Genomic DNA, 13,572 nt, shown 5'->3' with positions numbered 1-13,572 from the left:
GACGATAAAACTCCAATTACTCCAACTCCAAAGGCCTCCGACACGAGCCTCAGCCTCTCCAATTACCCGGACGCTAACACGAGCTCTTCCGACGACAGCGACGATATGAAGAAGAGCAGGTGGAAGGTCAAAATTAGGGATTTCATCGACGCGCAGTTGAAGAAATTGATGGAGAAGCAGGAGGCGTGGATGGAGAAGATGATGAGGACGATCGAGGAGAAGGAGAGGGAGAGGGAGAGGGAGAGGGCGATGAGAGAGGAGGAGTGGAGGAAGCACGACGCCGCCAGGATCGAGAGAGAGCACAGGTTCTGGGCTAGCGAGCGCGCCTGGATCGAAGCGCGCGACGCCGCCTTGATGAACGCACTGCACAAGCTCACCCGGAAAGAGAGCCACAACGAAGACTGGCCGGAATGCGAAATCAACAAGCTGATTCAGCTGACAACGGCAATGGAGGGGAAATTCGATGAGGAGATGGTTTGGGAGGAAATCGCGGTGAAGATGGGGTGTTTTGGGCATGAGAGGAGCGCTGCGGCTTGCAAGGAGAAATGGGAAAGCATCCATAATTATGTGAGCAAGAAGAGAAAATATAACAACAGCAATAATTATCAAAGCCATATTTACTGTGAGCAAGGTTTGAACAATGATCATGGAAGCTCCTCGGGCATTAGCGAGAGCTGCTTCAGGTACTTCATGGGAGATGCTGTTACGGACGTTCTCCGTAACGAGGCCGGATGGCTAACTTCTCGGAGAGATAAGGTGATCAAACCTTCGACGTGCTCGAAGGAAAGCTCACGAATTGCTGATTTTCGGACGTTCTCCGATGAACAACAATTTGGAAACGAAATATGATATTCTTGTTACTCAAGACAAGTTGTGGAAAATAATATATTCATTGAATGATTAAAACGATAACAACCTAACCCTATTTATAATACTAGAATACTAGCTTAGGAAACAAGAAACAAATATAAGAAAAGATATGCAAATCCCTAATATATCTAAACTAATAAATAATGGTAGAATACTCGTATCAACTCCCCCACGGTTAAAATCCACCTTGTCCTCAAGGCGGGAACCACGAACCAAAGACGAGAGTTGAAAGCACAAGCTTGGCGAGGCGTCTCCTCCTGGATCAAACGCATACCGAATAGTTGGACGTGTCACTTCACCTTCTCCATAAAAAATCATCAAGGTAGGATCAAAACAGTCGTCAAAATTCAGCGCTAAAACGTGAAGCTTGTTAACACGTCCACGAACTCCCAAACACGCCGTGTAATTTCGCGGCGGGACCATCCGTGCATCGATGGCAAGCAATGTCGGTCGCTGAAATATTCTTGCAACATCACTATCACGCAACTCTCCCTTTTCACCCAAACAATTCCCAACAACATCTTGGGATGTCACTCGAGCAACGACAGCCTTCTTCACTTCCTCAATGGAATCAACCTCCTCTACATCGTCTAATAATGCCTCTTCCTCCGTCTCTTTACTCATATCGGGGCTGCACGGTGGGTCAATTTCATCAAAAGATGGAACTTGTTGGTCTTCGAGTCTGCCATCTCTACCTTCCCTAGATCCCCAATTCTCACTAGGCAAGCCACGATCCATGAGTTTCTTTGCTACTGCCTCTAATATGGAGTTCTCTGAATCACAAAGCTCTGCATCTAATATGGAGTTCTCTCGATATAAATTATTTTTTCGTAAAAAATATATCAAATTAAAGATAATTTTATAAGGATTCCAACGAGATCTCAATTGCATATGTTCCGACGATGTTCGGGTGATGAAATTTGATAAATTATAGTTCAATTTTCGTACATGTTGATAAACAGATTTTATCAACAAATGTAAAAATAATCTCAATATAGTGTATGCAAAATCTCATTATAATGTAGGTAAAATATCAATAAAATTGTGTTGATATTTTCTTGTACTTGTATTGATATTCTCATGTCATATTGTTGATATTTGTAATACACTACGTTGACATAAAAAACACCCACGAAAATTATCATATGATAAAACAATGACGATATTACCCTTTTGTTGATATTTTGTCTAGTATTTATTGAAATTTGTGAGCTTTAATCTCATACACTCATTTTAAAATCTAAGGGTGTAAATTTAGTCTTAGTTTTGGATCGTGGTATTATAAGCATTAGATGAGGATCCTATACGTAATTATTCACATTAGAGAAAAGTAATATTTTTAATGTAGAGGCGGAGCTGTTAGCTTTCTCTTCAAATATTGCTTGTGAGTTTGATTTGCATTTAGAGGACTTGTTTGGATTAAATACAAAATTTATACTTACTCTAGTGAAAATGTGTTTTGTTAAAGCTATAAAGTATTTTGTTTTCTTTTTCCTTTGATTTTTTTCTTCTTCCTAACATGAAAATTTAATTTGTATACAAAAGTGATTAGTATATGAATTTAATCTAAACATTAATTTAAAATTTTAACTCTACTCGATTCGTATCTACTATTCGTTAAGTTTTATAGAATTTGCTTTTTTAATTTAATCAAAAATTAATTTAACTAACATCATGATATATGAATTGAAATAATAAAATTCGAACGTGCTAGTAATATTTTTAGGTTTTATTTATTTATTTATGCTAATTTAAAATAGTATTACAACTAAACCCAAATTATTATCTGGGCTGAATTTCAAATGCACAAAATCTTTGATTCTTCCGAACGCCTCCCCAAATCCATGAATCTCAGCTTCTAATCCAAAAATGAACGGCGTTTTCACCTCCGCCGCCGTCCGTTTCCACATCAGAATGGTACGAGCCACCTCCGCCGCTTCATCAGGTCAGTCCGTCCTCTCCTCATTCGCTCTCTCATTCTCCAGCCAACACAAATCTCAAAAGCACAACAAATTGATTCCGATTGTCTCCTCATTCCTCTCTCAACGCCCTCACCTCAATTCTCACATTGCCCTAAATTCATTAAATTCCCCCAACTTCCAGACTTATGCTGCTGTTTTGGGCGTTTTGGTCGATTATAAATGGTTTGGTGATGCCGAGGAAATCCGCATTTTAATGGTTAAGTCATGTGATACGGAGGCGGATGCGAGGCTGGCATTGGCCATTCTGCGCGAGATGAATGATAACGGTTTTAGGATTCATCTTCTGTGTTACAACGTGCTATTGATGTCATTGGCTCGATTTGTGATGATTGATGATATGAAGTCTGTTTACTGGGAAATGTTGTTGGAGGATAGAGTATCGCCTAACGTGTATACTTTTAATACCATGATTAATGCTTACTGTAAATTGGGGAATGTGAAGGAGGCAGAGCGTTATTTATGTATGATTCTTAAGGCTGGTCTAGGACCGGACGCCCATACTTTCACATCGTTCATTTTAGGACACTGTCAGATAAAGGATATTGATAGTGCGACCAAAGTTTTCATGACTATGGGTTGTCAAAGGAATGAGGTTTCATACAATAATTTGATGCATGGTTTGTGTGAAGTTGGGAGGGTGGATGAGGCCAGAAAGCTTTTCTTGCAAATGAAGGACGATCACTGTTTTCCAAATGTTCGAACATACACTATTTTAATCGATGCTTTGTGCAGTTCAGATAGGAGGCTGGATGCTTTGAGTTTGTTTGAGGAGATGAAGGAGAAAGGCTGTAAACCAAATGTTCATACTTATACTGTAATCATTAATGGTGCATGTAGAGATGGTATGTTCGATGATGCAAGGAAACTACTTGGAACTATGTTAGATAACAGTTTGATTCCTAGTGTAGTTACTTATAATGCTCTGATTAATGGGTATTGCAAGAAGGGAAAGGTAGATGCAGCATTTGAGATATTTAACCTGATGAAGTCAAACAACTCTACTCCGAATGTACGCACATACAATGAATTAATTTCTGGATTCTCTGAGCAGAAACAAGTGCACAAAGCAATGGCTCTCCTTGGTAAGATGCTGGAGCAAAAGCTTTCTCCTGATCTTGTCACTTTTAACCTTTTAGTATATGGACAATGTAAGCAGGGGGACATAGATAGTGCTTTTCGCCTGCTTAGGTTGATGGAAGAGAATAGCATTGTTCCTGATCAGTGTACCTATGGTCCTATCATTGTAGCTTTATGTGACAAAGGGAGTGTTGACAAGGCGTTGGACATATTTGAATCCCTCAAAGGGATGGGAATAAAAGCGAATGAAGTTACATATACTGCTCTAATTTCTGGATTTTGTAATGCTGAAAAGGTTGACTTTGCCTTACAACTATTCAGGAGAATGTCCACTGAGGGTTTCCTACCAAACTCATACACCTACAATGTGGTAATTAAGGGATTGTGCAAGGTGAATAAGCTATCTGAAGCTTTAAGTTACTTGGAAAAAATGTTGGACATTGGCATGAAACCTACAATAGTTACTTACTCAATTGTCATTGAGCAAATGTTAAAAGAATTTGAGTTTGACAGAGCTTATAAAGTTTTGAACCATATGGTTGCTATGGGGTGTAAACCTGATGTCTGCACATATACTTCTTTCCTTCTTGCTTATTGCAACCAAGGAATGTTGAAAGAAGCTGAGGATGTGAAGGCTAAAATGAAAGAAGAAGAGGTCCGACCAGATCTGATGGCTTTCACTGTACTAATTGATGGATATGGGCGTTCAGGGTTTCTCAATCTAGCTTTTAGTACCTTCAAGTCTATGATTGCTGCTGGATGCGAACCATCTGATTATACTTATTCAGTTTTAATTAAACATCTTTCTCAAGAAAAGCTAGTCGACAGAAGGGATGGAGTAGATCAAGAATTTAAGCCAATTAGTGGCTCCGTTAATATTGCAGATATCTGGAAAATTATGGAACATGATACTGCTCTTAAGCTTTTTGAGAATATGGAAAAGTATGGCTGTGCACCAAATATAAAAACTTATAATGCACTCATTACAGGACTTTGCAGAGAAAGACGCTTCGAAGAAGCCTGGAGGTTGGTTGATCATTTGAAACAGCGTGGGATGTCTCTTAATGAAGATATGTATAACAAACTAGTGGATTGTTGCTGCAACTTGAAAATGTACAAGGAAGCTGTGGATTTAATTAATGTCATGCTCACTCATGAATTATTACCACATATAGAGTCCTATAAATTACTTGTTTGTGGGTTATATAATGAGGGAAGTGATGAGAAGGCTAAGCAAACCTTTTGTAGGCTGCTTCACATTGGTTACAATTATGATGAGGTGGTGTGGAAGGTTTTGATTGATGGGTTAATGAGGATGGGCTTTGTGAAAGAATGCTCTGAGCTAGTCGGTGTTATGGAAAGAAGTGGTTGCCCCCTTAATCCTCAAACACATTCCATGTTAATTGAGGGGATTCATAACCAAAAAAAGGAGGACAAGTAGCATGGTTTTTTCGGGTTTTCAGGGAATGGAGTGAAGTCGTTTTACCAAAATAGGAAGAGGATTTATACCCAACTGAGATGTCTACAAGCACCCATCAAAAGAAGGAAACTGTTTGATCACATGAGTACAATTGCAAATGATCAGCAGGCCAGTAGTAATAGCATTTCTAATTCACCCGAGAAGGGGGTGTGCATGGACAAGAGTAATTTGGGCATCATGTTGGAAAGAGGTCCTCTATCATTCTTGTCATTTGAAATTCTTTCTGTTGGTATTAAATACATATCTAAATAAGTATTGTTAAATTTTACAGTGACTGGTGCATCAAGCCATCAACTACAGTGGAAGGCCATAAAAAAGGGAAGGATCCTCATGGTATTAGAATTATTCCTCCAGAACTCTCAATTTTTTGTTTTTTGTCTCTCTTCCATGAAGAAGTTCTTACACTTGTGGTGTCTCTTCTTTAAAAACTGAGCAGTGGAATACTGTAAAAATAGGAATTAGCGATGATGATGATAATTGTTATTGGTGCAATAAACTGAGCACCAAGTTTAGGCCACAGCCGCACACTGGTCACTGAAGAATAAGGAAGATGCTGACATCCAAATACCGGAAGATGGCTCCAAAGATAGGGAGTTGTGAACTCTATAACCTTAGTAAGTGGTTGGTTGCTTGCTTATCTGAGTTTGAATTACTCAAGTTGTCTGCATTTTCAGTAATCTAGTTTGCACGAGCAACTGTCCTTATTTAACTAACTGTATCCCTTCCTGTATGCTTTTTTGGGTTTTCAGGGGATGGAGTGAAGTCGTTTTACCAAAATAGGAAGAGAATTTATACCCAAGAGAGATGTCTACAAGCACCCATCAAGAAAAGGAAACTGTTTGATCACAGTAGCACAGTTGCACATGATCAGCAGGCCAGTAGTAATAGCGGGGATGTACATGGACAAGAGTAATTGGGGCATCATGTTGGAAAGAGGTCCTCTATCATTCTTGTTATTTGAAAATTCTTTCTATTGGTGCTATATAGTACATATCTAAATAAGTATTACTGTATTAAATTTTGCAGTGACAGGTGCATCAACCCCAATGGAAGGCCATAAAAAAGGCAAAAAACTTCATGGTATTAGAATTATTCTTCCGGAAATCTCAATTTTCTGTCTTTTGTCTCTCTTTGTTGACATGAAGAAGTTCTTACATTCGTGTTTTCTACTCTTTCAGTGAAGTTCATCATTAAGTCCTTTAAGGTACCGGAAATTTATATTGAAGTCCCCGAAACCGCAAGTGTTGGTTCTGAAGGTTTGTGTCTGTTTTTTTTTCCTGATATGTTACTATCCTGTATCTTTTTTAGAGAACTTTGATGGAGGCAATTACTGCTATTCTTGGACATGGAGTACGAGCTGGGGCAGTTCTTCAACGGAAGAAAGTTCGAGATGACAAAAGAACTTTGCAGCAGGCTGGTATTTCTCAGAATAGCGATCTTGACACTCTGGGTTTTACATTGGAGCCGAGTTTTACAAGTATTTGCTGTACCATGACTCAAAAAACTTACCTCAGTATTGCCATGTGATGCAGACGAGGAGTTAATGAGGTATGATATTTCTTAACCCTTCATATCACCGATCTTATCTACTGAGGGCAGAAGTTATTGTATAATCTCTTAATTCCTTACTGATTTAACCCGCTACTTGTTTGTCCTGATCTCCAGGTCTCCTGTCACTCCAATGGTTGATTCAGGGATTTCAAATGCCTCAGTAGATTCCCCTTTTATAAGTAGTTGATGATGGTGTGGTTACCAGTGATTTCATGTCTGCCCCGCAGACTCCTACAAACGAGACAGTGAATGGTGTGTTCCTGATTCGAATGCATTAGTTCCTGTTTCTCCAACGAACTTAGAGTCACTTGTAGTAGTTCCAGTGAACCCCAGACCCAAAAATTAATGGACTGTCGCAACGCAGAACAAGGAGACCATTCTCCGTAGGTGAAGTTGAGTTGTATGTTGAAGCTGTTGAAAGACTCAGGACCGGAAGGTAAAAATGTAGTACAAAACTTGGCTTGATACTCTAATGTAACCCGTCAAGATTTGCTTCTGATCCATCCCCATCACATTTTCGTTTCTAATAATCCTTTTGCTTATGCAGGTGGCGTGATGACAAAATGGGTGCTTTCGAGCATGCAGATCATCGCATGTATGTCGACTTGAAGGTATCTATTTCAAGATGTCAGTTATGGATTATAATATTGTTTTATCGGTCTTTGTGTGTGGTTTGGCCTTTTGGGTTTCGGTCTCTTTCTGTTTTCTTCTGTCTGTTTGGATGTGATAGTTTTATATTATCTTCATCGGACAAACTGTTAGGAATACAATATTACCAATCGCATCTCATCATTTATAACATTAAATGGATCTTTCAAGTGGAATGTTCTGGATATACTTAGACAGATCAGTTGTTAATTCAGCTAATCAATAACTAGCTTTACTCCCATGTGATATGGAATTTGTTGTTAATACAGGATAAATGGAAAACTTTAGTTCACACTGCTGGCTTATCTCTTCATCGGAGACGAGGAGAGCTGGGGCCTCAGGATCTGTTGGATCTGCGCACTCCTATTGGTCGAAACAGCCTGGCGCTGCGGAACCCCTTAGAACTGTGGATTCTAACAAGGAGACGATGGTACTTGGAGCGTGAAAGATCGGAACTCGTAGTTACTGATGTATTGAGTAGAAAATTATAGCGTTGGAGGTGTAAATAACTGTTTAATTGTTTTCTCAGGAATCTCACTCTCACTGCTGTTGTTTATGTTTTGTACAGGAGTACATGATTTGTGGAATAAAGATGAGAGTATTTTTTATCTTTAAAATGAGTAACCTTTGTTTATATATTTTCGTAGAGATTGGTTATTCATCTTTAGGTTTGTGTTCGTTGCAATGACTTTTGATTTTACATTGTTCAATTCTTGATTTAACCAAAGTTATCACAGAAGAATTTATAGTCGTCGTAAAGAAGCTTATATAATTGTTTATATAATTGTTTATTCAATTATTCTAACAAGTGGTATCAGAGCCACTCTATTGATGATCCTCTGAAAATTGAAAAAATGAGAATTAGGGGTTCTTGTTCTTGGTTGTGTTCTGAATCCATAAAAAGATGCTAGTTCCTCCGTCCATAATAGATATCACACTTGGATAATGATACTAGATTTTAGAAAATGTTATTTTGTGTTTTAAGTGGAAATAGAAAATAGTAGTATATTTATATTATGGTGAGAGAGAATTTTGTTTTAAAGAAGGAAATAAGACATCTTTTATAAGATAAACTAAAATAAAAGGTGCGACATCTATTATTGGACGAGGGAGTATAATATTGTATAGCCATTGATCAGTAAAAAATTTAAATAAACTTAAAATATGACTGAGAAGACTCCCTAATTTCCGGAGCGGATCTCCTACTCTAATAATGGTGCATCATTCCTACTCCAACACTCACAACAAAATAAAATAATCTTATAAATATGTAAGTGATGGTGAGATTGATATGGAGAGGATATCCCTATTTTTCATATTAACCAACCCGTTATAATAGGTTTGCTACCACACTTGAATTGAAAAGAGATGAATCTTCTCTTCTTGCTTTCAAATCTCTCATCACTTCAGATATTATAAAGCAAAATTGGAGCACTCAAACCTCTGTTTGCTCATGGATTGGAGTCACCCGCGGAAGTAGGGTGACTCGATTAAATATCTCGGACATGGGAGTCGTAGGCAGCATCGCACCAGAAATCGGAAATCTTGATTCTCTAGTTTCTCTTGATCTAAGTGGAAACTATTTTCATGGTCCTATAGCTTCATCAATCTTCAATCTGACGGTAATCGAATATATTAATGTCTACGGTAATAACTTATCAGGTTCCCTTCCAAGAGATATTTGCAGGCACAATAAATAGACTTCAAAAACTCAAAGTGCTTGATCTAGGATATAACAACTTGGAGGGAGATATACCATTTCTTAAAGATGGTAATCGAGAGAGGTTAGACATGGTGGTGAAAGGGTTGTAGAGATCGTATAGTAGTGTAGGGAATATGTATTTTATTTCTTATTGAATGATTACAATGTATTACAGCCTTTCATATATAGTTAGGATTTCCCCTTAACTATGGTAAATACCATAAGTGTGTAATCAACCTATTCTAGGCAAATATGTAATAGAATCAATCAATTCAATCAATTATTCCCTAATCTTCTCTTCTTAGGGGGAATATCCTCCGTGATATATTCTGACACTCCCCCTCAAGTTGAGAAACGGTATCCCCGATGCTCAACTTGCCCAAAACCTCCTTGAAGACCTTTGGATGGACTGCCTTGGTCAAGATGTCGGCCAACTGGTCTTCAGATCTTACAAACGGGAACTCAATGGTGCCTGCCTCGAGATTTTCTTTGATGAAGTGCCTATCGACTTCCACATGTTTAGTTCTGTCGTGTTGTACAGGATTCTCTGAGATACTAATCGCTGCCTTATTGTCACAGAATAATTGGCTTTTTCGTGTAGGGGGGTAGCCAATTTCTGTTAAGAGTCTCCTTAGCCACATAATCTCCATGAGTCCACTCTTAATTCCCCTGAATTCGGCCTCGGCACTTGATAAGGCTACCACTTTCTGCTTCTTGCTCCTCCACGTAACAAGATTGCCCCCAACAAAGGTGAAGTAGCCACCTGTGGACTTCCTATCGACGGGATTACTCGCCCAATCCGCGTCCGTGTACCCATCAACCTCAAGGTCTTCTCTTTTGGCCAAGAATACTCCGTAGCCTACCGTCCCTTTTAGGTATCGAACGATTCTTAAGGCAGCTTCCATGTGGTTGGTCTGTGGTCGGTGCATGAACTGACTGACTACGCCAACTGCATAAGTGATATCTGGCCGAGTGTGTGATAAATAGATAAGCTTCCCTACCAGCCGTTGATACTGTTCTCGGTCTGCAAGGTCGGCTCATTCTTCTATCGTCAAGCCGTGATTCACGATTATAGGCGTTTCTGCCGGTTTGCACTCTAGTAGACCTGTTTCTGCTAACAGATCTAGGACATACTTTTTCTGCCGCAGGAATATCCCGTGTCTTGATCTCAATACTTCGATCCCAAGGAAATATTTCAATGCTCCAAGATCCTTCATCGCAAATTCTTGGAACAGGTTCTCTCTGAGGTTTTGAATTTCCTCACTGTCATCTCCCGTGATGATCATGTCGTCCACATAGATAATTAGGCATGTTATCTTGTCTCCGCGTTTCTTCGTGAAGAGTGTGTGGTCTGATTGACTTTGTTTGAAACCTTGTCTAACCATGGCCTGGCAAAACCTTCCGAACCAGACTCTTGGTGATTGCTTTAGTCCGTATAGTGTTTTCCTTAGACGGCACACCTGGCCGGTTCCGAATTCTGCTGAGAAACCAGGTGGGACCTCCATATATACTTCCTTGTTTTCTTCCAATTCTCCATGGAGAAAGGCGTTGGTGACGTCAAACTGATGTAGAGGCCAATCTTTGCATGCTGCTACAGACAGTAGGGTTCGAACAGTGTTCAGCTTTGCAACAGGGGAGAAGGTCTCTTCATAATCTATCCCGTACACTTGAGTGTATCCTTTCGCCACAAGTCTTGCTTTATATCTCTCGATTGAACCATCTGCTCTCCGTTTGATAGTGAAAATCCACCGGCATCCAACTGGTTTCTTTCCGTCAGGTAGTGTGCACTTCTCCCATGTTCCATTTGTAACAAGGGCATCTATCTCCTTCTTCATGGCTTCTCTCCAATGTTTGTATTTTGATGCCTCTTCGAAAGAATGTGGAATTTCTTCCTCATCATAAAGGGCAGCTTCAAATGCTCTGGCCATTTCTGACAGTTGTTCTTGGGCAACATTTGCTACTGCATATCTGGCCTTTCTTCCTTTCCATTCAGGTGAGTATCGTCGAGGTGGGACTCCTCTTGTACTTCTATTAGGTAACTCGTACGGTTGTCTTATATTTCCACATCCTCCACTGGTTTCACATTCGGCTCCATCGTTCCTGTCAAGATTAGTGTTTTCTAAGGATGCCTCATTATATGAACTCGTTACCTCAGGAATTGATGACGGGGTTGATGTTTGGGTGTTGCCACTTTGTTCCTCGTCCTGCACTATAGGATGTGACGGCCCGGCGGTGTCGCTAACCTCCTCTGTTGGACCAACGTCTGTGGCAGGACTTGGCTGTGACTGTGGTTCTCCCCCTGATTGGGTGTCCCTTTGTCCAATGGTGGACATGGGTGAGGGTAGCCAATTTAGTAGGTCACCATTCGGATGAATATCTGAAGGTTGTGTCTCCCCCTGACTACTAGATTGGCTATAGAAATATTCCCCCTCTACGAAATCACAATTCATAGTGGTGTGCATGGCTCTAGTGGTTGGGTCGTAACATCTATATCCTTTTTGGTTCTTTCCGTAACCCAAGAAGACACATTTGAGGGCACATGGAGAAAATTTTGTACGGTCTTGCTTAGGAACGTGGACGAAGACAGTACACCCAAACACTCTAGGTTCCAGAGACAGGGAAGAAGGCAGTTCGAAATGTTGGGAAAAAAGGTCTAGGGGTGATTTGAATTCTAGAATCCCTGTGGGTAAACGGTTTATAAGGTAGACGGCTGTGGCAATGGCTTCAGGCCAAAAAGATTTGGGTATCTTGGATTCTATTAAGAGAGCCCTGGTAATTTCAAGGATGTACCTATTTTTCCTTTCGGCCACCCCATTTTGTTCCGGAGTATATGCACACGAAGTTTGATGAACTAATCCCTTTTCTTGAAAAAAATCTTTCATTTTTGTGTTGACAAATTCCCCCCCCCCCCCCCCGTTATCCGATCGTAAGATTTGAATCGTTTGGTTATACTGAGTTTGGACAAGGGTATAGAATTGAGTGAACTTATCAAAAACTTCAGACTTATGTTTCAAGAAATATATCCAAGTCATACGTGAATAGTCATCAATAAACAACACAAAATAGCGAAAACCTTGACCCCCATTAATAGGAGCAGGGCCCCAGACATCAGAATGTATTAAAGCAAAAGGTTTTTTCATTCTTGTATTGTTCAACTTAAACGTGTGCCTGTGGCTTTTGGCTAACAGGCAAGTTTCACAATGAAAGGAGTGCATAGAATTAACTAACTTAGGATAAAGCATACGTAGATAGCCTATGGACGGATGACCTAACCGACGATGCCAAAGCCAAGCCTGTCTGTCTGTCGGTCCGTGAGTCAGCATCGCGGCACTCTGTTGGGCTATCTCGTCCACATAGTACAGTCCTCGTCGCTCAGTGCCACGCCCAACTATCGTCCCCGTCTTGATATCCTGTAACATACAAAAGTTCGGCTGCATTAGTAATTTACAATGGAGTTCCTTCGTCACATGACTGATAGATAGTAGCTTATGTGACAACGATGGGACAAAAAGACAGTTAGAGAGGCGTAGAGTGGGCGAAATATTGATTGTGCCGGCCCCATAGACCCGGGCTAGATCCCCACTGGCAGTTTGGACATAGGACTTATTCGATTTGGAGATACTCAGAAAATCAGAAGCATCAAAAGACATCGTGTCAGTGGCGCCGCAATCAAAGATCCAATGGGTATTTTTATGGCATGTTTGTGACATGGATGAACAGGCTAAGGCATCAAAGGAATTCGTACAGGGTATAGAAGGTTGATTTTCAAATTTTCTGGGGTGCAAATCGGGTGGTTTCAATTTTCTGGGGTGATTGGGTGATTTTTGTGATTTATGGGGTAGGATCTTGTGGGCTTCTCTGTCTCGGGGGTCAGTTTGATAAACCCTAAACCCTGTCGTCAAGCGCCCATATGAACTGGTATAATCGATGTCGTTGGATGATTTGGTTGTATTTCTCGATGGAAGTCGGGGTGTCCATCGGATTCGGGTCTCGGCTGTCGATGGAGATCCATAAATCCTGGAATTTTTGCCATAGATTTTCCAACGATAAATTTCCTTGTCTCATCCCATATGTTTGTCGATGCAGGTCTGAGATCTGGAACGGATCGGCGCCGCTTCCGTACGTAACAGCCAAGTTTTCCCAGAGATCTTGGGCTGTTTCGTATTGGGAAACCTCGTTTATCAGGCTGGCGTCGATGTTGTTGATAATCCAGTGGAAACAGCAGTGGTCCCTTTGTATCCATCTGGAGTAGGCTGGGTCGG

General features: G+C 40.4%; 1 protein-coding gene and 1 pseudogene across 1 annotated transcript; both read left to right on the top strand.

Annotated features, from left to right (window-relative positions):
• Positions 1-3,105: 3,105 nt before the first annotated feature.
• LOC121760910 (pentatricopeptide repeat-containing protein At5g65560-like) lies at positions 3,106-5,370 on the top strand. The gene has a single exon (XM_042156501.1). The coding sequence runs from the start codon at positions 3,106-3,108 to the stop codon at positions 5,368-5,370; it is 2,265 nt and encodes a 754-aa protein (XP_042012435.1).
• Positions 5,371-5,384: 14 nt separating this feature from the next.
• Positions 5,385-8,225, top strand: LOC121762927 (annotated as a pseudogene).
• Positions 8,226-13,572: the final 5,347 nt, after the last annotated feature.

The sequence above is a fragment of the Salvia splendens genome, chromosome 13 (assembly GCF_004379255.2).
Source record: "Salvia splendens isolate huo1 chromosome 13, SspV2, whole genome shotgun sequence".
In the NCBI taxonomy this organism is placed as follows: domain Eukaryota; kingdom Viridiplantae; phylum Streptophyta; class Magnoliopsida; order Lamiales; family Lamiaceae; genus Salvia; species Salvia splendens.
The sequence above is the reverse complement of the archived record's forward strand: the minus strand, read 5'-3'. Positions and strand labels throughout refer to the sequence as shown.